Raw genomic sequence first — 27,766 nt, 5'->3', positions numbered from 1 at the left:
CGAGAAGGTGAGAGGATACTATTAACTCATGCTTTTCCCCCTCTTGTCTCGATAAAGGAGAGAATTTACTGAGCTGTTGGAGAAATACGGATCGAACAACAGCAGTACAGGCTCTACAAGAAATTCACCAAGTCAGCATGGTACGCGTTCCCTGAATCACCGTTTTAAACATGCTATTCATATGAAACGTTCCCTGAATCACTGTTTTAAACATGCTATTCATATGAAACGTTCCCTGAATCACTGTTTTAAACATGCTATTCATATGAAACGTTCCCTGAATCACTGTTTTAAACATGCTATTCGTATGAAACGTTGCCTGAAGCCGCAATAACAGCATCAAATGAAACACAGTTTCCCCTTATTCTGGCCATTGAGGTGATCACTTCTAATAATGTACTGTATAACCAGCTGTTATTAGGCATGCTTGTATTACAAAATATAATTTTGTGCTTGAAATGTGTTACCTCACGTTAAGTTATGATGCTGAAGTAATCAGTCATGAAAAATGGTTTATGACAGCACAGGTGTGCATTATGCAATCAGCAACATCTGCCCATGTATCCAGTAGTATCCTGTGAAAGACTATTTTTAACTGTGTACAAATGAACTGTTTTCATGGACCTGCCATTTAATAATTTCAAACAAAGAACTATTTATAGGAACAAATCCAACATACTAGCATTCTTGCTGACTTATATAAGCAGTGTGTGGTTATGCTCTATGGGTATAATCTTTTTTCTCTCTTTACAGCAGGCAGATGCTTAGACAGTACTTCATCTGGGTCCTCATCACGGTCACAGAGCCCACTACTTTTGAGCCCTGCTGCATCTCAAAGCATCTACAATGGCACAGGTCCATTGTTGCGGTCTCTCAGGTACCAGACATTACATTCAGCTGTCATCTTTCTGAGCACAAAGCTAGAAGCAATCTGAGGTGGAAAAAACTGAATGGCTGATTTAACTGGAATTTGAATAAACAAAAGGGTGTATCTGACTATTGTACAGTACTGCAGGGTATATGTATGTATGTACTGAATGATGATATATGCTTATATTATCATGCTTATACGATTGTATTATAAATCAGAATATAAATGCTAATTTCTTCTGCTTTTGCAGAGATTTTCTTGCTTTAAATAGAACATGTTGGATCATAGCTAGGAAATTATGATAATTCATTTAGGCTTACATACTGCTGCTGGAATTATAAATAAATATGTTCAGATATTTTCAAAATGCATGCACAAAGCCTCAGAATGCTGAGAATTATGGAACCTGGTGAAATGGTTTTCACCAAGAAGCAAAGAAAACCACTGAGATTTAGACAGGGAGGCATGAAAAGTAAATATCAGTGTAGAAACACAATAAAGCTCCTCTTAAAAGCCTCAAACTGCAAATGGAGAAACATTAGTGATGATGAATACTTCCCATCACTGGTTAATTTTTTGATCAGATTTCCTTTAACTCTCCACATTTGAAATACAATGACATTTACTTTATTTGTTGTTGATTGGGTTTTCCGTTGTCTTTGCTTATTCTTCATTCCGTACAATTAATGCCTCAGTAATATGTGATATGAGAGGAAGACTCATATAACCTTGAAGTAGACGTGGACATAGACACGATGCTGATAGTGCGTGCCTCTGTGTTCTGACAGTCACCCAGGGGAAGGAGTCATCCAGCTGATCTCAGTGGCTCGCTCCTCCAGTCTGGGCGTCACTATTGGCGGAGGGTCCAACAGACCTGAGGGACCTGCAGTGTTCATCCAGGAAGTCCTGTCTGGTGGGGACTGCCACAGGGTGAGAGAGATACAGTGACAGAGCACTGACCGCAGCGCTCCTCGGAAAGTCAAATAAGTTTTATTCAAATTTGCACACAGCGTTGCAAAGAACCCTTGTGCTGCAGTGGTAGCTGGTGAGCTCAGTTCTCCATGTCTGCTCTCGGAGAAGATCAATTTTTTATAAAGATCATGAGAAAGCATGGCTTTTTCTGCAGATCATTGATATGGTTTCTCATGCCAAATAAGGGAAAACGGGTCATGCCAGTGATCAGTCCATGTCTCCCTCTGTTGTTAATGCATTGTTATTCATAGATGTTATTCATTGTTATTCATAGATATATATGTAGGTATGTATGTATGTGTATATATCGTTCTCTTTCTGCGTGTGTTATTTTAATGGGTGTAACATGGACTGAATTGCCTTCTTAGTTATTTATATTGAAGACCCACTGATGCTGTTAGCCTCTGAACAACAGGGAGGGAGGTTGGGGTGTGCCAACCTGCCAAAGCATAGGGTGTGGTCAGCATCTTTGCATGCTGCCAGAGGGTAAGCTGCGGGTCAGAGTGAAGAGACAGCTCTATGGAGACAGCATTTTTAGCAGACTGAGACTGAGTGCAAAGGGGAAATCTTTATGAAGGCTAATTAGCTTGTGGTGTTTAACACATCACATTCTCAGTTCTCCTTTTTGGTACAGTAAATGCTTTCCCAAAGGTTGTGTACCTTAATTGCATGCAGGCATGGGGCCTGTGTTTAGTTCACAAAAAAAAAATGTTTTTGATCAGACAACAGATGTTGATTTTGAGGCAAAAGAAGTGAGTTTCTACTCCTATCCAGGTGTCACTGTCTTAATACCGTATACCTATTCTCCTTAAGATTGTTTCTGGCTTGCTCTCTTCCAACTTAAAAATTAACATGGACTGAAATGTATCCTGTGTTAATCATCTTAGTGTTTTAAAATGAGTTCTAAGAAGTGTTAGGAAGTGTAATAAAGCCTAGAGTTCCCAAAAAGGCTATCAAACAAGCAAAATAAAATCTGGGAAAACACTGAAAAAAAATAATATTTATTCATTGGGCTTAGAACACAAGGTGAATATCTAGATAACTAGCCATGGTGCAATGAAGGCTGCTGCACTACTGTCTATGCACTGGTGATGCATTTCAAGAAACAGGCTCTCTTCCTCAGGCAGCATTAAATGGCTCTATTTGCTCAAATTGATGGCAGAGCCCTTTGAATGTTGATGGCTGTGTACAAGCACTCTAAATCCTGTTTTTCAGTCCTGTTAATGGGATTATGGTCACTTGCTGTTATAGGTGCATAGTTTTATCTTTGTTGCTTTGCTGTTGAAATACAGGACGAAAGGTGTCATGTTCTGATTCATGAGCAACCCTCCCACACAGTTATGTAAAAAGGTATAGGCTTCCATCAGGCTTTCGTAGTGAGGTGTGCTAGGTTCATGCTATACGTTTGTATTGAATCCCGTGTTTCAGACAGCCGTCTGTGAACGCTTTATTTGTTTAAGCCCTCTAATGGACTTTGTGTTTTGTGCTGCAACCCACAGGATGGTCGGCTGAGACCAGGGGATCAGCTAATTGCCGTCAACAAAGAATCATTAATAGGCCTGACCCACGAAGAAGCCAAAAGCATACTTAACAAAGTCAAATTCAGGTACTTCTGACACGTAATTATAGCCCACCTGTCAAAGTCATTTCACAATTATCAGTTGTCACAATTACCCTGGAGCAACACTGTCAATAAAAGGAAAAGGTCTTTGTTGTTTCTGTGCCCTCGCAGGCAGGAGGGGACTGTGGAGATCGCGTTCATTCCGAGGAAAGTTCCCTTTCCCACCAGTAGCTCTTTACACAATGGCATCCAGAAGGGCGTGGGGAATGGGTTCAATTCCTGCCGGTTAAAAGTGCACCTCAGATCGCCAGAGGTGAGGATTGGAACCCAAAGCCTGAGAACTTAAAAGGTCTTATCCTCTTCGTTCATCAGGTGGATGAGGAGGATGAGAATGTAGTGTTGCTGTCACTCTGAAAGTAGTATTACTGTCACTGTGACTATAGTGTTACGGTCAATGTGTTAGAGAATGAACCGTGCAACCTCCACTTTGTTCATCACAGACACAGCACGAGGAGCCTGCACCAGTGCCTTCTTCATCTCCTGATGTATGTCCCCCAGACATCTTTGTCTCAGGTAGTGTACCCATTAGTAAGCTTCCACATCCTCTCACGTACCTTTGATCTGATTGGCTTTCATGTTAGGTACGTCTGTCTCTCTCCCCAGGTGTCTGCATATATATACCGACTTGTGAAGTATATATAATTGTGTGCGAGAAACATAGCTAGTCACAGATGTACAGAGATCGTTTTGTATGGATTCATATTGTATCATTTTCGTCACTGCCATTGTAATCCACCTCCGATAAAGTACAAGATAAGCACTTAGCTTGGAGTAGGCTTATGTACTGTATCTTTCTCGAGCATATGAGAATGAGGGTAAGTGCTATCCATGCTCTTCAGTATATACCCACTCCTGTGCTATCTTGGTTCCTTGAGCATTTTCTAGGTCTGTGGATGAAAGGGCCCATTGTCTGAAGTTATCTCAGAAAGTCACGATCAAAGAAGAGAGGAAATTGAATGTGAATCATGCACTCTAAGTGTCCTCTTTAAACCTATTAAATTAATGTCACGCTCAGCAGCCCTGTGTCAACATCCCTCATACTGAGTGTTAAATCAGACAGAAAATGCACTTACATGTATAGAAATTTGTGATTCATTGAAAAGGCAATAATTTATTAAGAAGGGGAAAAAAATTCAGGATTAGACCAGTGGTTAAAATTTAATCAAACCCGCAATGGGAAATAATCCATGTGTGCCCCCGAAGGGCACTGCGGTGAGAAGGTGTTTATAATTCAAATCAAATTTCCTGTGTATAATAGCCTAAAAAAGTGCCTTCTTGTCCTTCCAGATAACTTTCTTATCACAGATTTCTGTTGTTGCAGAGTTGCTGTTTAGGTTACTGATTTTCTGCACCCTAGGTTCTTTTCCTGATAATGCCAGGCTCCTTAGCAAGATGGTGGGTTGCCATGGAAACTAAAAGCCGAAGGAAAATTGACTTTTTAATGTGTAGCACTACAACAGAGACATTGAATGAACAGATCTCAATAGGTGAATATGGTGTTGATTCACCTGGAAGGAACTGTGAAAACTTTGTTTATACAACTGGAAAGGGACGTGACATCAGAAATGGACTCCTGGTCTATTGGTATCTCATATCCCTTGAATGAATTGATCTGCACTGGGCCCAGAGTCAGCCAGTGTATGAGATTATTACCCAGTGTTTATTGTTTTATTGGCTATTGTAGTTGGGTTTTGGGGCTGGAAGGACTCTATTTTGAGGTTACTTGATCTTTACTGAGGCTAACACTAGCTCACTTTTAATTTGTAGATTTGTCTCATTTTCGCAATAAGTCAAGCTATGTCAGTGTGATGACCATATTTTGGATTAATTTAAAGATTGATATTGTTACCAAAGCTGGTATAGAGACAAAAATGCTTTTCATTAGGTGATAATGGTCAATACATGACTTTATGTACACCTTACTGTGAGTATAGTGCCTTAGTGTTGTGTTTAGCATATGATTTTACAGCATACTGTATGTGTGTGATTGACTGCATTCTTTTGAGTTGACATTGGGGCTGCTTATTTAAGTACATATAAAGGTTATATTAAAAATGTTTATGCTACTAGTGGTGAGCATACATAATCTTCTCTTGTAAAAATGTTTTGCATAAAGAAATATATGTATTTAAAATGCATTTATTTATTTTCTCAGTAGAAAAGTATGTTTGCCTGATAGTTCACTTTATAAGTTTTCCATATTATTTCAGTCTTAGTGGATGTTTTAAATTGACCCAGACAGTGTTTATGGTAATTGAAGGATTGTTTAGATATTTGCAGATGCTCCTGATGCCCTGATAGCTTTACAGTGGCTGGTATGGGGCCTTTGGGGTTTGTGGTCTAAAGCAAGCGCTTATTTAAATATCTAAAATGGCTTCATTGCACACAAAAATGGTCAGAGTCAATCTAAAACATCCAACAGAACTAAAGTAATGTCAAAAAACACAAGAATGTGAACTATCACTTTAATACTGTATATGCATCTCCTCTTTAAATTAGAATGCCGTGCTGCATATATAGAAGTCTGTACATCCGGTGGATTAAAAATACTCTTTACAACCCCAGTCAGCCCTCAAATCGCTGTTATATTTGCACATAAATCTGTTAATCCACATATGTTGTTTCCTGGCAGTTTATACAGAATCAATCAATTTGTTTCCTCCTCTGTCTGTAAAATCCTGCATGCTAAGGGAATTTGTTGTACTTCGTCACTGTAGTGACCTCTTGAACCTGTGCTCATGGCTGATCATAATCTCATTAGCCAGGAACGCCCAACTGGTTTAACGGTGTAATGCATGCACGCATCTCATTGGCTGGTAGGATTGTGTCACCATGAACACTGTTGTTGCCCGCGACAGATGTCCAGTCATAACAAGTGACGTAGAGACAAGAGAATTTGAGGACAGACCTGGGATATTTAGAAAGCGGAAAATATAAATTTTTGTTTCATTCACTGGGGAAAAAAAGTATGAAATATCACTTATATAAAGTGTTTTGCTGTAAATGTGCCGTTGATGCTAAAGTTAAATGACAGATGACACGTGGTGCAGTTTAATTTTGGAGTGGGAACTATTTTTAAAATACTTTTATCCGATGCCCATGAATTACATTTGAGAGCTTTGGGTTTGAGAGGCTTGTACGAGCACCACCTGTTCTCTCTGCTCAGAGCGAAAGACCCCCTGCTGTGCGGGACGGGTCCCGTCAGCGCAGGGGCCGGCGGGGATTGCGCCCGCAGTGCCTCGCCCGCGCCTGTTTTGGTGCATCTGTCGTTTGTTTTGGAAGGGGATAAATCCCACGAGGATGACCGTGTCCTTGGTGTCCTCAGCCCGGGGAAACAGCAGTCAGCTGGTATCCCGTGCGGTAGGGGTACGCTCTGCTTTGAGCCCGGGATCAGTGCGCGGGCTGCATTAGCGCTTTTGAATTGAGCTGAGTCCGGAGCAGGGGCTCGCTGCCTGTACGGGATGATAAATTCTCACTGTTACAGGAAGGCACATTGGCTCTTCTAGCTCTCCGACAGCATGCTTTGCACACAACAGTGTTGCAGGATAAAAAATTTATGCCATGAATGCGCTGCCTGAGTTCCAGTCGCAAATACAGAATGGCACTGATTACAGAACAACGTTCAGTTCAATCTGACCTTAATTTCCATCTCGGGCCACTGAAAATATTTTTTTGAGATTATATACAAATTTTTGAGATTTCAAAAGCATTTTAGAATTTCTTGGACATAAGTCAACATTAAAGGAGATTTAGCTCTATGTGTTTGTTTCCAGGATCCAGCACTTCACAGCCAACAGCTGGAACAGCCAAACCCAAGATCTCCCTGGATCCTCACATCCGGCTTAGATCAGACAAATTAGACCTGGTGAGTGAACCCAATTCAACTGTCAATTCCAAAGGCAGAATTCAGATTATTTTGACCATAGCCATTTGCCATACAGAGACAGTTAAAACCAGTTAAAACTGTTTGTTTATCAAGAAAGTTTAGATGATTTTGTTCAAGATCATATTTTTCATCAGTCTGTCTGTCTTTTTATTATGACTCTGTGGTTTAGCAGTGAATTAATCCTATCCTTCTAATCCTGCAATTGACCCTAATCTACCAGGCCGTTAATAGGATTACGTTTTGGTGGTGAGCACTTTACTGTGGAATGGAGACACACTGCACTTTATTTATTTTATATATTATTTTGTTAAAGGTTAAAGGAAAGTATTGTGTAAAAGCAATGGAAATATGGTTTGTACTGAAAACATATGTATAAATATATAGGCAAATATATATTGCAGCTATGTTTTTAAATCTCCATTAAGAGGGTCAGGATCTTGTTTCTGTTCTTGGGTGGATGCAAACTCCTGTGAAAGGACTGAACCTGTTCACGTGTTGCATTGCCTTAGGGGAGCTTTTAACTCTAGTGTTATATTGCCCCCTTGTGGGCATGTAAGAATGTGACTGTTGTAAAACCCAAACAGACATGGTAATCGAAAGAAAAGCTGATGATAATGGTGATAATAACTATTATTATGGCATATTATCCCACTCATAGGCTCTTAGGTATCTGGGGTTAGATGTTACAGAAGAAAAGAAGAGGATCTTGAGACAGAGCATAACAACAGACAGTCAAGGAACTGTGGCCTATAGAGGTGAGTGTAGAAGTAAAATGCAGTGAGTGCAGCAAAATGTCAGAACAATGTCTCTCCTGGCACACTTAATGAATCATTGCACTCAGTTGTCCGAAGCAATATCTCAGCAGGAGGGCTGTGCTCTCTAATCTGGCAGTCATGTGTGGATTAGAGTGTCTACAGCTGTGCTTCAGTGGGTTTGTAACTGGGGAAAAAAAGATAACCGTGCTCTTATGTTCAGGAATATCATATTTCTGGAGACATTCTTGCACTGACTGATATTTTCTAGCACGTTCTATGATAACATTGTTTCTGTCTCTGAGACAGACTTTGTGGAGGCCACGCGAGATATTCTGCAAGACAAGCTGAATGAGGCGGGCATTTCCCATGGGACTTTTATGTTCTCTTATCATGAAGCAGCCAGCCTGATGGACACCTCTGCGTTCCACTCTCCGGTAATTTGACTTGAATACTTTTTGCTTCTCCCATGAGAAAACATACTTGACTTGATTCTGAGTAGCTTGTTATAACTCAGATAAGAGTCCTTAAAGCATGAACTTACTTAGCAAAGGAATTTATTCAGCGTTTTAGCAGAGCTTTTCTGTGGAATGGGGTACTGTGAAAGCTGCCTTTTAAGCACTTAAGGGAACATATTTCTTTTTCATATATCATTTTTGTAGTCCATTGAATAGAGGCTAATAATCAACATTAACAAAAATGCAGAACCTTTCTTTATCCAAATGCCTCCCTGTAGACATCTACACAGCTGTACAAAACTGTTCATTTTTACATGTGATGTTCTCTGCTGATTCCTGATTCGCTTTCTTTGTAATTGCAGACTTGTGATTCAGAGAACAGCTACAACGCTGAGGAACTGGATCAGTTTCAATCAGAGATGGCTCAGCTTCAGCATCAAATGAAACAATTAAAGGTGAAAAGCACAATATGGGTCTGGGTGCAGTTGCTCTGGGACAGTATTTAGGCCTGTTTTCATGTAAAAAAAAACAAAAAAACATGACCGTTTACGAAGAATTATTGAATTCTCACTTCCTATTCTTACTGTCTAATGAGTAATATTAAAGGCAGAATTCAATTATGCTTCATAAATGGTCAAGTATTTTTTACATGAGAACATTTACATTACATGTAGATGTGTATCTACTGTAGATGTGGATTACATGTGCAATGCCATTTGTGATTTTGTGTATTGACACGAACCAAAATCTTCCTAGACAATACTGAAGGACACAGAGAACAGCAAGAAAACACTGGAGGAAGAGCTGCAGAAGACCTCAGAGGTAGTCACTGTGATTAAGAACACTATCCAGTTTGGAGATTAGTCAAATTTAATATCAATGTACAAGTAACAAACTTGTTAGGCTGTTGAAAGGACCACATTTGCCAATGAGTAAATAATTAAAATGTCCAGGAGGCAAGGTGGTACTGCCCACAGTGGGTTACACTGGGTAAAAGTTCACTCAGATGGTCAGTGATAAAGCAAGGGAGGGAGAACAATGTGGATCTTCTCCACCAACACTCTTGTGTCACTCATCACTGGCACCTCTCACCCCTTTCCCTGGCGTGGGTCAGAAAGCCACAGCCACAGTGGTGGAGAATGAGACTCTGAGGAGCCAGCTGCAGGTTGCAGAGGCGGTGCAGAGGCAGACACACAGCGCCGAGCAGGACTATGAGGAGGTGATTCAGCTGCTGGAGGCGGAGATCAAAGACCTGAAGAGTCAACTGGCTGAGAAGAAGCAGAAAGGCCTGGAGGGTACACAAGTAGGTCTCTCTCTCTCTCTCTCTCTCTCTCTCTCTCTCTCTCTCTCTCTCTCTCTCTCTCTCTCTCTCTCTCTCTCTCTCTCTCTCTCTCTCTCTCTCTCTCTCTCTCTCTCTCTCTGTACGTGGTGCATGTTACAGTTACAAAATGTACATTTTCTAAATTCTTTCATTCTGCCAAAACTGGTTTTCTGACTTGTAATATAATTCCCATAAATAATTTCACCATTTCATAGACATCGCAGTTAAAAACAAAGGACAAGTGCTTACGAATGTAAAGATGATTGATTTTTAAATTGTGGAGATCATGACAAATAGCCAAAGAAAGGAATGCTAATCTGCTTAGGGCAAAAATACATTTTACCTTTATATATATTAGGAAGCACACTGCAAGGCATAGTAATAAAGTGTCAGTAACATCTAAATGAGAAGACCAAAATGTACCATCATGATTGTGAAATCCATAATCTTCCGCCATACTTTTTTCATGGCAGGAGGACTTCCTTGAACTTAAGAGAAGACTCTCTGTCTTTGATTGCCAACTGAGGAAATCGGAACTGACCAGAAAACATCTTGAAATTTCCAACAAAAAGCTACTGGGATTTGCCCAGGTAATAATCTCTCTATATTAGAGGCACAGTCTTTGGGAGCCTAGGTGGTGACTCACTATGTCTTTGTGTCAAGGCTAGAGAAAACTATGGTGAGTAATCACAAATGTACAAATTCAGCTGACAGGATATATTAATCCTATCAAGGGGCTTATGCAACCGTTTTCCACAAAAATATCCAATTTTGCTACATTCCAGTAATCTCCTTCTATTTGATTACATATTATGTTCTCCTATGTTCCATAAATGAAGTTTCTGTGCAGTTTGAATAACTAGCTACAAAAACATGTCATTGCCTGTATTTCATGCACTTTTAAACATAGAAATGTATGAAAGTGATAAAGGATTCGTAATGTTTCTCAGAAAATTTCCACCTGGCTCACAAACAAGAGTGCCGATTGACCCCTTCGTTTTACAGCTTGAGGACATCACAAAGGAATGATTAAGGCTAGCATCACAGCAAGAGTACATAAGAAAATGTGTATTTTATTGAAAGTAGTAGAGTAGCCTTATTGTTGGGCTTTTCTGTTCATATATTTTATTTTTTAAAAATGAAAGCATCTGAAAAATGAAACATGGAAAATGTGAAGGCTTGCAGTATTTATCCTTGCATTTTTCATGGGCCAAGAGGGGTGAATTGCCACAGTTACTGAATGCAGAATTCCAAACCTTCAACACTTGCCAAATGCACCCCCCCCCCTTGCCCAACCTAAAATAGCTGTCAAAACAGTTATTCTCAAACCCCAGAACAAACCAATAAAAAAATTAAAAAACTAGGTATTCTACATAATGAATACATTTTAAGAAATGATTTTAGTTTTACTGGTTGACGTGCTAGAACAGTGTGTTCCACTGAATTGTTCTGCCGTTTATAATCATTACTAGACTGACATCTTGTGGTTTGTTAACGAATATCAGTTTGGGAAAAGAGTCCACAGCGCTGTAAGATATTGTACAGCTAATCCCCCGGTAGGAACAGCATTTTGATCAAAGAAAGAGGGAAAGATGTACAGTTGACATGTTTATTTTATTTTTTGTTACAGAATGTTCACCGAGTGCTGTCTGCCACCTGCTTATTTGGTGCTGAAACTGGGTCAGTGATGTATGATTTACTATATTAAAGCAAGAATCTTATGACATAAATACCAGCAGGAATACAGCGTGTGTGTGTTTATTGAAGCGTTTCTTCTGCAGGAGTCTCGGAGTGTCTCCAGTGGCTGCCGTCCCTGACACCCCTCCCCTTGTCCCAGACCCTGCGGGTCAGCTGGCAGCTCAAGCCAAAGAGCTGGTGGACAGGGTGTGTTCCTTCGGCACTGAACACGGTCAGTGAGATCCAAGCAGGATGCGTCGCAGTCAAAATGCGCTAATCAAAAGCCAGGACTTTTCTTATTTATGCCAGCTTAGCAAGCACCTAAAACATCACTTGCGCTCAGTAATATCAGCATCCCTTAAAGAAAAGCATTGTGAATTATTACACATACAGACTGTTTACAGTGATATTTATTATCATGATATGTACACTGTTCATGATTATACAGAGTATGCTTCTCTAAGTGAGGGCTAAAAGTTTTTTGTTTTTCAATACTCCATGAGATATAAAAATCCCATGGATTCATGAAGTAACAAGCGTGTTATTTTTGCAAAGGACAATCAAAATGAAAAGGATTACACCAAAATATGCGGACATCAGCAATTGTGCTGCCCGATTGCTTTGACATAAATTCAATTCTGAGGCACAATTAGCCTTTTTAAAAATAAATGTTGGTGATATGAAGTCATTTCACTTATTTCAGGCCTAATATGAAGCTTATTATCAAGTAGATCTTGCCTTTTCCTTTTCCAAGCTTAACAATGAATTGTTATGGTTTTGTTAATTGCTAAATGATTAGTTTTTGTAAGCAGCATACAATAAGTGACTTCAATTACCTTATTCTTTTATCCATGTAGCTTCCCTATGTTGTGTGGAGGACTGTAACACCGTAGAAGAGGAAGATTGCATCACTGAGTAAGTAGCCAAACCTGTTCATATTCTTGACAGGTTTTATTATGTAATTTCAAGACAGGATTTAAATCATTTCCCTTTTTGACACTGACAAGAAACAGGTTTTTGTAAGAAAAAAATTGATATTTCTTGTATAACATGAATAAGAGGAATGTATTGAAAAAGCTGGTGGCAGTTGTTTTCAAACTAACTCTTGATATCTCATGATAAATTCTGTGTGATCAATGGTGGCTTTATATATCACAAGCAATGTTAATCTTTTTAAAAAAGATAAGACATACTAGACAAATTTCATTGTTTTTAATCTGACAAATAAACCACAACAATTGTGTTTAAATAGATGTAGGAATAGTCACTTAGACTGTTATGGCATTCGTTGGTAACATTTCTGTCTGTGATTTGTGTAGAGAGCCTGAGACAGGTGAGGGGGACATCAGCAGAGATTGAAGACCTGCACACAGTACTTGCAGTAATCCGGTGAGGCTGCGGAAGTGTAGATGGACTTACTGTTCTTACCCCAACCTGCTGTATCCTCACTCCACTATGAACAGAGGCCCACCTTTCTCAGACCTTATGCCATCACTATTGGTTCTCACTGAAAAACCCTCAATTTATTTAAAGGTCACTGTAATGCTATTTTTTTCAAAGCATTAGGCTGTACAACTAACTAACTAACTAACTTTAACCTGCTTATTAACTAATTATTTATGCTGGTCATTATGCTTGTTCAGAAATGGTCAACCATCTGCTTGCATTCTTACATTTATGAACATATTTCTGCCTTTTTCAAAATAAATCCAGATAAATTCCTAGATTATTAAAAAAAATAAAAACCAAAAGTACTAGACCCTAGAAATGTATTAGTATACTTTTTTGCCAATTTGGTATCGCTATTTAGTAACTGTGCCATTTTTCTGAAATTTGGTGTTGAAAAGGTAGTGTGAGTAACATTTGAAAAAATACATGTTGGTTTACATGTACATGTATTTGGTTCCTTTCAGTAGTCTGTTTCATACAGTTTCCGCCCTATTGTCTCCTGTATCTAGCCCAGAAATCCAGTCAGCTTTGATTCTGCGTCAGTCTCCTCAGTCTGTCATGACAGGCTGCAGAAATGCAGTATATTATACCGAAACAAATGGCCAGTAAGTCGGTGTAAGGGTGCAATTAAGTACATCTTAAAGATGCATATTAACCATACATAATTTTTATCACTGCTGACTGTTCAACGAGTTTGAAATTAAAAATTAAGAAAATCTTATCAGTAAATGCATGTTTTCACTGCAGATCTTTCAAATATTTTCTCTGAAGATTTCAGACACCCACACCATTGCTTTAACCTCAAATGGTAAACCATTAGTACTGCACCAATTTGGCATGCATAAAGAAGCATAAAGGCTGACTGGCAGATAGCCAAGCTGTGTCGCATGCAATGCCCTCTGGTCGAAGGTAATCACAGTTAGACATGACATTTCATTATTTATTACTTAATAGTTTGTGTGGAGTTGCTGTGCATTTCTACTGTGCTTCTTTTCTTTCTAAGATTGGTACAGCATATGGTTAGAAAAAAATATATATTTGTGTTTAATCCTCTACAAAGGAATTTTTAAAAGGCTGAAATATATGTAATTCTGTGTGGCTAATGGATATGTTTTCCCTGTTTGCTCGCTTGTTCTACTGTAGCAGGTTTACTTGCTAGCAGCCCAGTTGCGCACACAGACCGAGGGGAGCAGGATGTTTAATAATGCTACTGTAATTGGGGCTATTCATGTTGGGCTCAGTGGATGAGCAGATGTAGGCATATTGCAGACAGCGCTTCCTGCTGAACTGTCAGCTCACATGATTGGGCAGCATTGTTGGAGCCCCACACTGAGCTGACTGTAGAGATTTTCTCTGTGCAACACCATGGAGAGCAGTGAAGCGAGCAACTTCATCTCTAGGGATAGATCATCGTTAAGTTTAAAAAATAAAAAAAAAACATTAATGGTATTGATGGCATTCAACAACAGCTTAAAACATTTCTTACTGTGCTTCATAAAAACATAAATTAAAACAAAGAGGAACAATTTTATGCTAAATTGATGCATGCTTGCATATTTCATTTTTTTTAAATAGCTTGTTAAAACCTGCCAAACTAAATTGGTATTGCATTGCATATTTAATTTAAATGTACTGTTCTTTTTCATTTTGTGATTTCAAATTACGTGATGCTGTTTACAACACAAAATGTGTCGTGTTTTTACAAAAAGGAAGACAACCTTCCTGGCTTCCTCAGACTCTTAAACATATTTCTCATTCTTTTCATTCAGTTGCTACTGTCTCCCCTCATTCTTCACTCTGATCTCCTGGGAACTTCTGAAAACACGAGACACACAATACAGTACAAGGAAAAGGACTTGGGGAAGTAACAGGGCATACAGGGACCAAGGATTTCAGTCTGTCAACAGGAAGCAGAGCTGATCACTTCAGAAGAAGCAACAACTTCAATCCGTTGCATAAAAGCATTAATGGTTATTCTAATGCAGGAGTGTTTTATATACGCTGCACATAGAGCACTGTGAAACACAGTTTATGATTTTTCTTAAATACAGCTATGTTGAAATAATTATCCTTGAAGATGTTCTGTATTTTTTCTGACAGTTAACAAATGAGATGTGCTAATAACTGGGTAAGTCTAACTAGTGCAGCTCCTGAAGAGTCTGCTGGAGTGGTGAGGTAGGAAGGCACTTAAGGACTGCTGTTGCCAACAAAGATATGATGCAATAAAACAGCTCATTTCGGTTATGATGTGAAAATTCTGCCTAGATCCATTTTGTGCACATCACATAGTTTACTGTTGTGGATTTCTGTAGTTAAATACAAAAAGAAGTGCATATTACCATGTTGTTTCAGTATCAATGCAACAGTATTGCATTGTGGATTTCATTGTAAGTCACTGACTGACCAAAAAGATGTTTGCATATGTTAGCACATAGATTCATTGTGGTATCAGATTGTCTAGTCGATCTCTCTTGTATGGTCTAAATTCATTTGATGTACTGCCATTTTGATTCCTTCTCGTCTCAACAAATACATCCACTGAGGATGCTGAGGCTGATGTAATTCTTCACCTTCTGTTCTACCACAATGTATGACACATTTGATATAATTGCACATTTGTATGTGTTGCATATATTACAGTAAGTGCTCTGACATTTTGTATAACAGGTGTCCTGTGTTTTATTCCAAAAGAAGAGTAAAGGGTAAAGAAGGGTAAAGCATGAGATACAGTATGTGGTGGCTCCTATAAACCCTGTAAATATTGCTACCAGGACCTTGACAACATTTCAGTTTGGCCAGAGTGGAGAGGTTCATGGGGGTGACCAAAGCTCCACAAAGACTAAATTATTATCAGTACCGATCAGCATGTTAAAATTAGTTTGTAAAAATGAGTCCAGGTAAAAAAAAAAAAATCCTTTTTTGCCCAATTCACATCAGCTCTGTCCAAGTCAAGCAGTAGTTCAGTTTAGAAGGCAAAAGAAAAGGACTGATTTACATGACTATTTTCATATTTTTTGTTGTTTTGACTGCACTCTACACATTGCATTTGAATTGACTGTCAGTTTTAATATGAGGGGTTTTACATCCATATCCAATGACCTGTGTAGGAATTACAGACATTGTTATAAATTGTTTGCCCATATATGCTCTCTGACTTCAGTATACCAGTTATGATTTATGATGAATTAGAGCTGTTGGAATGGTAATCTTTCCTGTGATAATAGATAACCATTTTCCAATAATAATCAAAGCACCTGAAATGTGAAGTGTCTTTCAGATTAAAGTGACCCTTATTTTCTGGGGATTTGTTGCCTTCATGTGTAAAGCTTATACCCTTTTAAGTAGAGCTATTTTGTACAAAACCTTTGCCTACTGAAGATATACTTGTGTTCCAATGCTTAAACTGTACTATAGCAATTTTATCAAAATAACAGAACAATTGGTTCTTGTTTGGAAATTAATTTAGTTACCAAGGCTACTAGGCATTAATGTAGTCCCTTAAATTCAACCTAAGGTTTCAAGATCTGTAATTTTAAAGCACCCTGCATGGATAGAATACTTTGACGTCTTTGTGATCAAATTGCTTTGTCATTGTTTAAAAGGCATGTTTTTTGTAGTAAACAGAAACAGAAATCAAAAAGGAAGCTGAACTGTAGAACTTTCAAAACATATGTTAAAAACAACTGATATTGTAGCTTATATGGATTTACTTTATAATTTTTTATTTTATAAAGGTTTATATTAGGCCCTGTTTACACTTTATGTGAAACATACCTGGTTTAAAAAAATCCAGTACATATTGCATTTGATGGAGATCTAAACACATGAGATTGGACATGGATAATTTTAATTGCATCTACAAGATGTGGGAGTGCTTTGGCAATTTATTTTCTCTCCAGGAAGCAATTTGAACACACCTGACTTCTGAATTCCCTTTTCTGTAATTTAGCTGTACAGTGTGTACATGAACTCAATGATTAACATTTTATCACAAAATATCTTATGAATCTGTTCAATAATTGCTGGTGTCCTGCTAGTGAAAGCAAGTAAGAGATGGTTATTGAAAGATCCCTGACGATACCAATTCCATTAGCATCATTATATTGATCTTACTGATTACTAACCATCATTTTGGCTATTTAATCACAAGTGTTGATTAATTCTTCAAGTGGTGGTTTAATGAAGTTTAATGAAATGCATTGCATTGGCTGCATAATTTACAGCTTCTATCTATGGTATTTACTCTTTATTTTGCCTGAAATAAATGTACACTTCATATTGATCCTGAAGTAAAATTTAAAATGAGTATACTCCAAATATTTTCAATGGTGTCTTCACAGAAACCAAGGCTATCAGTCACTCCCAAAAAGTGCATTTGTGTTTGCACTTCTGAATTGGTTTCACAATATTCGTATAGTCTTTGTTTAAACAAATCTTCCAAGAATCTATCCAACAGCAACACATGCTGAAATTTCAGATTAAATCAACTGAGTGATGGTATTTATGTGACTGTTAACTAAAATGAAAAAAAGGAGATGTGAAGAGACCTACCATCTTTCCAAAAATAAACTTAAGTATTTACTTTTGAGAAACCCAGCCTTACTTTGTTCATGTCCTACATGATGTTATGCAAATGGTAAGAGGATGGAGTCATATCGCCTCAAGTAAAAAAATCATCAAAAGAGGAATTGTGCTAAATTATAAAACAGTAGACCTTCAGTTTTTTGTTTTGCTTATTTCCCGGAAATGATTTTAAACTGGCACAGTGGTGCATGTAGCCACCATGCCAGGTAAGCAAGTGGATGGGATGGCTACTTCATTCCCAGTACTTAGATTTACATTATAGCATTTAAATGTCTTTATTAGGGTAGTCAGCAGTCAATAAAAATTAAGAAAACAACTGTAGTCGTGGTGCCTCAAAACATTTCGTTGCAGCCAACCTGTCTCTCTTGAGCATGGCAGCTGCACCTTTATAAAGGGTGTAACGAAGATAACGGGTAATACCTGTGCTACAGTAATTGATGATCAGCCTTACGGTAGGTGAGTATACCTGCGTGAGACTGCTGCTGTCTCTGGAGTGTGTCCAGATTCTTTGAAGTAGTATCCTCCCTCCCTTCATTCCCTTGTCATTTTACTGATCTGATGCGACTATACGTTAAATGGGGACAGTTTCTAACCAAACATGGTTTATGTGAGGCTTGAACCTTTGTTCAGAGTCAAGTAGGACTTCAAGATTTTTCACTTCTGATTTGACCTGAGCAGCTTGATCTCCAAGTTTGGTATTTTATTATTATTTCCATTCTCCCCTATGAGTAGAATTTTGGTTTCGTCCTTTCGTCCCGAAAGTTTTTGCTCATCCAACAGACAATACCAGCTATACAGCTCATCAAATGAGTTAAAACATCAGTCATTTGGTGGAACTGAGATATGTAGCTGCATGTCATCTGCATAGCTGTGAAGGTTGACTCCATAATTACAAATGATTTTACCCAATGGTAGCATGTGTAAGGAGAACAGGCGTGGGCCAAAAATGGACCCTTGCAGAACGCCATGTACTTCCATGTATCTTTGACACACAGTCACTAAGCTACAAAATCTTTTCTCCTATTCATGTATGATTCAAACCAGTTTAATACATTACCAATGAGGTCAACCCAGTGTTTAAGATGATAGATAAGAATACTATGGTCTATGGTGTCAAAAGCTGCACAGATCCATAATAATAAGAACAGATATAGCCACTGCAATGTTATTCAACTGTAGTCTTCTCTGTGAACAGAAACTACCTTACCAAAGTTAGATCTGTTTTTGGGATTATGCAGGCTATTACTGTGCAGTCACAAACCTGAAAGTGATTGGAAATGGAAAATCCACCTACAAACTCTAATGGGCACAATGGCACTCAACTAGTAATTCTGGTATAAACGTGAGCACAGTTAAAATATTTTTGTCATAGTTATATAATAATTGAATTTCCCCTCATCTCAGTCCTGGTAAATACCCTGCATGACTATATTGTGGTCAAACTAAAATAGGTAAAAAATAAAAATGACATTTCACCAGTATATTTTTAAGAATTTTATTAATGAAATTTTTTATTTTGTAATAATTGTTTTATATAAACGGGCGGGATTCTTAATTGGCCCCAACATTTGGAAAATTGACGGTGAGACCCATATCCAGGTAGGCAAAGAAGATTCAATAGCGTAAAACGCTCTGCAATGTTGTAAAGACGAGTTGAATAATGACCCCTCTGTTGAGGTGGTCTTCACACAAAAACAGAGCTGAACATTGCCTGTTGGGGGCGCGTGCAGATAGATGTAGCTGCAACTAATTTTGTCAGTGACATCACGGCAAGCTGAGGGGTGACAAGCAGATAAGACGGCGTTGCCGGTCAAGAAGCTGAACATTGGTTATGCGTAGGCTAAAGAAAAGTACGGATAAGTAGCCTATACCAATTTTAGGAAGACAAACGTAATAGAAGGTGTGGAAATGACAAGCCATTCTGGCTTGTAGTTACCTGGTGCTTGACTGCAGAATGCGATTTGGCGACAGCTAGCTAGATATCAGTATTTATTTCTAATTTATTTATAGTTCATCTTAAACAATATAGGATAAATCACATTTTCGTAATCGACTACAGAATCGACTTCACAAGAACATGTTCTGAAGGTCGTATATGAATGAAGTGCGTGCATGGAGACGGAATAATTTCTTCAGCATGAAAGACTATGTACGAACGCGTCGTTCTATAACGAATGAATGAATGAGTAGCTATAGAATTGTTTGCTGGTTGTCGAACGTGCGCACAACGCAAATTGTAACAATATATAAACAGAAATAAATACATGTGCCAACGAATAAGGTCAGAATCCACCGGAAGACATATGCGCTGTATGGACGTAATCCCCTAACGTGAGGTAAGATACTTCTTCTTTTAATGTTGGTCGAGAGGCATAAATTACATTAATTTATTGTCCCCGAATGTATAGATTAGGTACTTGCAGTGTCTACCTATGCCCAACGTAGTGCTGTTATAAAATATTGATTTTGTGATATTGGATATCTACTGCGAGAACTAGAGGATGCAGGGTGATACAAGACTATTGATCTAGATGTCAATTTTTATGGGTAAATGCCTCATCACAGCTGTATGAACTCCATTGAAATACAAGTACAAGCACACAGTTTGTTATCTATAATGTTTGCTTAATTGTAAAACAAAACTGGAATTATTTGTTAAAATAGCTTACTGACATTTCTGGATTTCACTCAATACATAGCGCATTTTGCGAAGGTCTGAAACTGTAGGCTTTCGAGCCAAAGAAAGCCTGAAGAGCTGCTTTATCGGAAGTTAACAGTGGGCCATTTTTATATAATTTATTATCCTTGTTTCTGCAATCTTGTGTCTGACAAATTAACGGTTCTAAATAACAGATGATGAAAGGGACGATTTAATTGTTCATACTTGTGTAGTTGCATTATCGGATAAATTCTGTGGTGTCTAGTGGAACTAAAAATGTAGGATTATCTGTGTGCTTTATTTTGTTTATGTAATTGCATAAGAAATTTTAGGAAATAGGGAGTGTAGACGATATGTGTTGTATCCAATGTGTGGAGACACATGATTATAGTTTTATTACAGGCACAATTTATTCAAAAATTAAATCAACCAAGTTTTTGGCACACGTAGCCTAGATCGAACACCACATCAATGTCTTTAGCCAGACTGAACTGTGATACCACCAGCGCCTTGGAATAGAAATACTCCTTGAAACGTCACAACTAACCGATGCGGTGACGTTTCCAGAAATTAGGCCATTTTCAATATACAATACGATAGCGAAACTTTGGATTGATAATGATTAATAATAATGCCTTATAATTTAAACATTAACATGTTGTGATATAATGGTTGGGGAACTGGAAGTGTTACCAAAAGAGTGTAAGTTTGAATCCCAGATGAGGCTCTGTCTAACTAACCCAGTGAAGTTGTACATAAATTGTAAGTAAAAGGTAATCTATCTGAATTACACTGAGTAACGGCAGCTGCAAAGAAAATAAATAATGATTTTTTTTAGCTAATATTCATAACAGTTTCACAAAAAAAAAAGAATTCTAAAAATAAATGGAAAAGAAATCCATGATCAGTTCTCAAATAGTCAGTCTTCTTTTCGTGTTTTTGTATTGCATGTGATTTGAGTTCCTTTGAATGGTCTTTTGCTTGCCTGTGTAAGTAGAGATCGAATGTTCACTCATTCATATTTTCAGCTTTGACATTGTGACCTTGCGTGCTTGTCCCAGCTGATTCACTCCCTTGCCAGGCCAGTTGGTTCAGGCCCCCATATGCTTGTCTGAAATATTTAGTGTTCTTAGGTAACCTGGAGCAGACACCATTTGTTTATTTCTGAAATTAATACTGAGAATGCATCTTACTTGACTTCAGACTCAATGTGTTTTAAAATAAGTACACAGAACAGACACATTTTTGAAAATATGTTGTCTTGTCTTACACAGTGACCACTGACTGAACAATTACATACAATGTGTGCTATGTGCTCATGAAACTCTGTAAGACAAAATAGGAGCCACCACAGCTTGTATACTTAAGGAATACTAATAGAAGAATGATATCAAAACAATTCATAGTGCCAAAAATTCAGCCAGACATTTTAGGGAAAGAGAAAGTATACACATGCTGTAAAGACAGTTTTCTATATTTTCAGAAAATCCTTTTTTTCTGTGCTATCATAACAGATCTATCTCAAAGGTTTTGTGTAATTTTGAAGCTTAAGATGAAGCTTACATAGACATGAGAGCATGTTATCAGGAAATAGCATATTTCCTGATAGACATCTGAGTCTTGCCTGTTTTTTCCTCAAACCTCACAGGGTAGTGTTCCTACACTGACTCAGCCACATGGATTTGCTGTTTCCCCAACCAGTAATACCATAACAGTTAAGTTATAGACTCCTCTTTGTGCTATCAAAAAATGAGGAAATATGCTGACTGATTTAAAGCTTTCTCTTCCTTGTTGTAGATCAAAAATGGTGCAGAAGTATCAATCTCCCGTTAGAGTCTACAAGTACTCATTCGAAATGGTGATGGCGGTGAGTACAATCTAAACACACTGTATGTGGCTGGTTGCTTGTCTTAAAGTGTATATTCATCTTTGTACTGTTCATACCTATCTGTACAACATACTGTATATAGAATAGGTGATAGCATATGTGAAGTGCTTTTTCCCATCAAAGCTATTAGAAATATTTGTTCATATTTCATAATGCCTTATGCCACTCTAGCTGTTCATGCAGTGTCACCACTGCACATTGGCACATGCACACATGCTCAGATGCACACATGCACGCACACAAGCATGTGCACAGACATGCACACAGATGGCCGCTGTGTTTATAGATTGAGCTCCGTTCCCTGGAGAGGGCTGCATAAGGTGCAGTGCAGTGCTTTTGCTGCAGTAGGAGATGTTTCTTTCTGACTGTGTGCCATGCACTTTCAGCATATGCTCTCTACTCCACAAGAAAAAGCAAAGCTGCCTGACTGAGCAACACTCAGGCAACACATGTAAATCAAGCACCAGTAATCTGCTGTAGGATGCGGTTTAGTGCAATTCAGGAAGGTCAAGCATGTGTGGTCGGACTCATTAAAAATCCTCCCTTGTATTTGCATGTAAATGGGGACAGCACAATGTGCCTGAAAAGCCCTCCAATATAATACACCTGCATATGTAATATTTGCTGCACTGTTTCGCTTGTAGTCCCTACGTAATACAGGTTACTATCGATGAAGATTACTGACAAGAATGATGGACATATCCGGGGGAAATAATTGAAAATTTACTGCCACTTGTGATTACAATATAATATTCTGGGAAATGACTTCCCTTTCATCTGTTAGATTGTGTGAATGCTCTGTAAATCTGGTGTTTCCAGGCTGTCCAAAGAGAAAGCACCGTATATATTTGTGAATGTGTTGCCTGAGGCATAAATCAGGCTTGCTTGCATAGTTAGGGTGTGTGGTTTTATTGGTGCAGCCCCCCGTCCGATGGTAATTATAGAGGACATAAATCTGAATGTGACCCTTTTGGTTGTCACGAGTGGGCAATCCTGTTCTGTTGCTGAAACCCTCCTTGACTGCAAATGAGTCTGGACTGATGCTGCGCAGAAACTCGCCTTTGGACTGAAATGAATCTGAATATGGCGGCGCCCAGGTGGCTGTCAGTTTCTTGCGGTCTCTGTTCCAAGTTTACACAGGAAGTGACAGGAGAGGTTTTAACGCCTTTTGCTGCATAGACGATGGAGCTGTCTGTGGTTCTGAGTATGCCGCCTCGCACTGACGCTTCATTCTTAGAAAATCGCTGCTTTCCCAAAGGAAACAACCAATTAACATAAATGCTATAGCGACACCAGTCACAGCCTGCTCCCTCATAAGTTGGTAGACGCATATCAAATAATACAAAAAAGTATCATAATCGCTTTAAAATCTTTAATGAACCTGAAGTGTTAATGAAAACAAATTGCTTTTGTCAAATCCTTAATTTTACTGAGGCATAATTTTAATTTTTGGGAAATAAATGATTTAAGTATTTCTTTTACAACAATCAAATGCCTTGAACAGAGCACATCATACTCTACACTGTGTGCCTTGCAAACTGAGTTACAAGAAGAAAATAACACTTACTGCTGTTCCTTGGCTACCATCCTGGTGAACTTTCCAGCGTGTAAAATTGATACCCAGCATTGCTTAGCTGAGTTGTTGTGGCTGTCTTTTTTAGAGGTGGGACCTATTTTAGGTATGTCTGCCATTCTGTAAGCCGTCTGATTATGTAAGTCAAACGAGTAAGATGAATGGCAAATATGTTTTCACCCCATTTTACAACCTGTACAACACACAGAGCGGCACAGAAGAGTGAATTAGGGAAATGGCAGCTGCTCTGAGCTGAGAGAGAGAGTGAAGGGAAAATGTCATCCAGTGTTGTGCCGCAGTGTGGCATGGGGTCGGAGCCCAGAGGGAGGAAGGACAGACACGGGGGTGTAGTCGCTAACCGCCAGAAGTGGAGGGTGTGAAGATTTTACACTGCCTTTAATACCAGACCCTCATCTGGATGGAAAGGATAATTATTCAGGATATTGCCCCTAAAAATACCCCAGTACTGTGTGTTCCTCCTGCCTGTGCCTGCGGCTCCTGGTGTGGCTGAGGCGAGGTGGTATCACCGTGGGTTTGCACTGGGATGGTATGGTTACGTTCGATGTTGTCTGGTGACTCACAAAGGACAGGAAGCTGTTGTCTGCCGATGTAATTTCCTGTGTGTCAGGTCACAGAGTGAACAGACAGTTCACATGGGGACTTGGGTAATATGGCCAAATGTTATTTAGGGGATCAGGTTTAGGCAGTGAGGTTTTGCTTATCTATGGCCAATGTGGCTTGAATGTCAGGGAAGAGATCAGGTTGTGTTTTAATTAAGGGTTCTGTGGTAGGAGCTGTCTGCTGGTGTAGCTCATGTTACCCTCCCCCCAGCTATAGACAGGAGGACCTGTATGCGGTGAACACGATGTACACAAAGCTGTTAGCTGGAGAACATGATGTAGAACCCACTATTGGCAGAGTTATAAGGAGCCATTTGGACAAATGAAAAAAGGTCCACACCCTGCATATAAGGGTATAATTGCCAAGCTTCAATGACAGACTATTTTGAAATTAAGCAGGTGAATTGAATGTAGATCATTCGGGAAATAAAAGGACTGTACAATAGAGCAATAGAGGTAGGCTATACTGGACCTGTCAGACCTACTAGGAGTTGCTAAAAAAAAATACTAAATTTAAAACAGGAATAAGTGGTGAAAATATTTTAATGTTGTCAATGTTGTCGATACTATGATAGATGAATACCGTCAATCGAAGATCCATGTTTAACTCAGGAGGCTGAACTGCATCTGTGGAAAATCCCATTGTTAGAAATATCTTCCCTGCAGATTATTGCAGGAATGTGCGGGCCTTAATCTCTGAATGCAGGAAAATCTGCCACATGAAATAATCCATAAAGTGTATTATAGATTTGTTTTGGCTCTTCCCCTAAATGAAAGTCTTTGTCTCATTAACAAAGGAACAAAACTGCTTTATGATGATATGTAAAGTAATCTGCAGAACAGTGCATCAGATTAATAATGTAGGTGAGGGCACATATAACAGCTTCTATCTTTGTTCAGAATCAATGATTTTTAGCCTTTATGATATTTTATTGTTTCCTGCCTCTCGCCCAATGCCTGCTGGGATAGGCATCTTTTATTGTTTCTTTTCTTATGTGATTATTGCCTCTGCACTTCCAGCCTTCCATCTGAGGAATTACCATGCCTACATATGTGTCATACAGAACCAGTTTTGCAATTCTAGAGTTCTGTACAATATGAAATGTTGAAATTGTTTAAAATATTGGCTGAGTTGAGGAGAAACATGGCTGTTCTTATTTACATGAATTCAGGATACAGTATATTCTACTCTGTCACTCTGTTTGTAAATTCGAATAAATCGAAGATAATTTTTATATTTCTGTATATTTCTATATTTTCTACATATACCAACTGATGTCAGTCCTGCAACTGTTTCTAAATGGTACAGTACACATACTGCAGTAGGTAAAATAGGGTAACAAAACTTGCATCCATAGCAGTACCTTGGGTCACCTGAAATAACTCTTAGACAGATTACTTTTTGCTATGTGTGGTATTCAGCATTTTCTTGTAGAAAACATCTGGACAAGGATTTGTCTGGCCTCTTGCCAAGATAACAAGCACAGATCTGGAGACCAATAGCATGTCAGATACATTTAGTCAAAGATGTAGTTTCAAAATGTATCCAGGATACACCCTGCGTAATTTCAGACTAGTGTCTTTTATACTTTCAAAAGCTGATAAAGAACAATAGGGTATGAGATAAATAGGGGGGTTTTGGTTATTATGGAGGACAGACCCAGGAAATATACTACATTTTCTACTAAACTTGCTCATAGGTTTCATTCAAACATTGAGAGAGTTGATGCCTGGATTTTGAATTCTAAATTGTAGTCAGCTCTACATATTATTATTTTTGCCAGTGGGTTTCATTTAATTTTGATATTTCTATTCCATTGATCTTACTAATTCACTTTCTGTTTAATTCACCAAATAATTTTGGCCTTGTGTTAATCTCCAGAGATTTGACCTTCTTTTAAACCAGAACATGCCTGTCGTAGCATGGTTTAATTGTGGACAGTGTACTTTTGCTTCCAAATGGGGCAGATACCTGACTAGATATTCTTTCTCATGGAAATCCACTTCAGTGAATGTCCCTGCAATCGTAGGGTAAGGAACTGTAGCTCCAGGAAAAGCTATGTTGTGCTGTTTGATGGACAGTGTTGTGTTACTGAGTTTCTGAGTTTTCCCCTTGTGCCTAGCTTGTTACTGCTGCTCCCTCCTTCAGATCAAGAGAGAGAGCTATGAAATCTATGTCTGTGTGGGTGCACATTCCCTGAAGTCAGCCTACAACAGCAGCCGTTCAGGGCATGTGCTGCACATTGCTGGCATATTCTAAAGTCTTCTCATACAATCATCATCCTACAGCTGGTTCTAAATACGTCCCCAGGACAAGTACTGTAGCTGAACGTACATTTAACCAGGTGGTTCCAATACTTCACTAACAGCATTGCCCTGGCATGGAAAGCTTTCATCCGATAGAATGAAGTGAAAAGTTTAAAGTAAAATACACTGTATGACTAAAAGTGTCTGAACACCCTTTGTTCTGGGGCTGTTTTTCATGGTTTGGGCTAGGCCCCTTAGTTCCAGTGAATGCAAATCTCAATGCTACAGCATACAATCACATTCTAGATGATTCTGTGTTTCCACAACAGTTCGGGGAAGGCCTTTTCCTGTGTCAGCATGTCAATGCCACTGGGCACACAGCGAGGTCCATATAGAAATGGTTTTTGGCTGGACCGCAACAGCGGGGCCAGCCCTACAAACGCGAATGTCGGTGACTGAGTGACTGAGTGAGAGAGTGATGAAGTTACACCGTTGGTCGGCCGGATCACGTGTGTCATGACAACCAAATAAACAACAGCGCAAGTACAGTATTTTCTCCTCAGGCAGGCAGACAACCAGGGCAGGGGATAGAGGATTATGTTACCGGAGAACAAGAAAAAATGTAGATTTAACTATCTAAAGTTAAGTTAGATAGATTTTACAGTTTAAATAAACATTCGCAATGTATTCTCTATTAATGTTCATGGCCAACTAATTATTATTAATATAATAATAGTGAAATAATGTTCCAGCTAACGTTAGCTAGGTTACGTAAACAGATCTGAAACTATACATGAAATAGGCGAAATATCGGTAACAACCTGTACCTAGTTATGTAGGAAGAAATGTCCTTGTTATCCTCCAGTGGTTATTTTTTCAGTGCTTTCACGATTTTTTCAGTGCCGGCAAATAAGTCAGAGGTGGCCCAGTGCTAGCTTTTGGTTGCTAAGGGGACATGTATCGACCACCCTATATAAATGAATGGAACTTCACATAAATTTGCTAGCATACTGTTTAAGTGTCCTGTCTTGCGTATTTGGGGTTAATATGAGAAAGGGTGGTTGCTATCGGCACGTCCAGTAATCCGTACATATTCACTGTTGTAACCCAAGTCGCAGGACGCAAAACAGCCATTAGGCAAGCGGTTTGAAACTATGAAGCAATATCTGCGCCATTGGGTTTAATGGG

General features: G+C 38.8%; 2 protein-coding genes across 11 annotated transcripts in view; both read left to right on the top strand.

Moving 5' to 3' along the window:
* Positions 1-15,671, top strand: part of si:dkeyp-72e1.9 (syntaxin-binding protein 4) — a 37,266-nt gene extending 21,595 nt beyond the window's left edge. For 3 of the 6 annotated variants that reach the window (XM_064322460.1, XM_064322456.1, XM_064322462.1), the window contains exons 6-23: positions 58-140; positions 754-877; positions 1,660-1,801; positions 3,343-3,449; positions 3,549-3,717; positions 3,905-3,977; positions 7,238-7,329; positions 8,009-8,105; positions 8,412-8,539; positions 8,920-9,015; positions 9,317-9,382; positions 9,675-9,863; positions 10,355-10,471; positions 11,512-11,561; positions 11,663-11,790; positions 12,416-12,473; positions 12,878-12,947; positions 14,777-15,671. In XM_064322460.1, coding sequence (XP_064178530.1) covers positions 58-140; positions 754-877; positions 1,660-1,801; positions 3,343-3,449; positions 3,549-3,717; positions 3,905-3,977; positions 7,238-7,329; positions 8,009-8,105; positions 8,412-8,539; positions 8,920-9,015; positions 9,317-9,382; positions 9,675-9,863; positions 10,355-10,471; positions 11,512-11,561; positions 11,663-11,790; positions 12,416-12,473; positions 12,878-12,917 — 1,759 coding nt within the window. In that variant the 3' untranslated portion in view covers positions 12,918-12,947; positions 14,777-15,671. The remainder of the gene's footprint in view (positions 1-57; positions 141-753; positions 878-1,659; positions 1,802-3,342; positions 3,450-3,548; positions 3,718-3,904; positions 3,978-7,237; positions 7,330-8,008; positions 8,106-8,411; positions 8,540-8,919; positions 9,016-9,316; positions 9,383-9,674; positions 9,864-10,354; positions 10,472-11,511; positions 11,562-11,662; positions 11,791-12,415; positions 12,474-12,877; positions 12,948-14,776) is intronic. The other 3 variants (XM_064322459.1, XM_064322457.1, XM_064322461.1) reach the window with 3 other exon arrangements.
* A 3,674-nt stretch (positions 15,672-19,345) lies between these two features.
* The window catches only part of LOC135248156 (SEC14-like protein 5), a 30,757-nt gene continuing 22,336 nt past the window's right edge, over positions 19,346-27,766 (top strand). For 3 of the 5 annotated variants that reach the window (XM_064322455.1, XM_064322454.1, XM_064322451.1), the window contains exons 1-2: positions 19,347-19,927; positions 22,048-22,117. In XM_064322455.1, the coding sequence (XP_064178525.1) occupies positions 22,055-22,117 (63 nt within the window). In that variant the 5' untranslated portion in view covers positions 19,347-19,927; positions 22,048-22,054. Of the gene's footprint in view, positions 19,928-21,898; positions 21,965-22,047; positions 22,118-27,766 lie in introns of all 5 variants that reach the window. The other 2 variants (XM_064322452.1, XM_064322453.1) reach the window with 2 other exon arrangements.

The sequence above is a fragment of the Anguilla rostrata genome, chromosome 2, assembly GCF_018555375.3.
Source record: "Anguilla rostrata isolate EN2019 chromosome 2, ASM1855537v3, whole genome shotgun sequence".
Lineage (NCBI taxonomy): Eukaryota > Metazoa > Chordata > Actinopteri > Anguilliformes > Anguillidae > Anguilla > Anguilla rostrata.
This window is presented reverse-complemented; position numbering and strand designations above follow the sequence as displayed.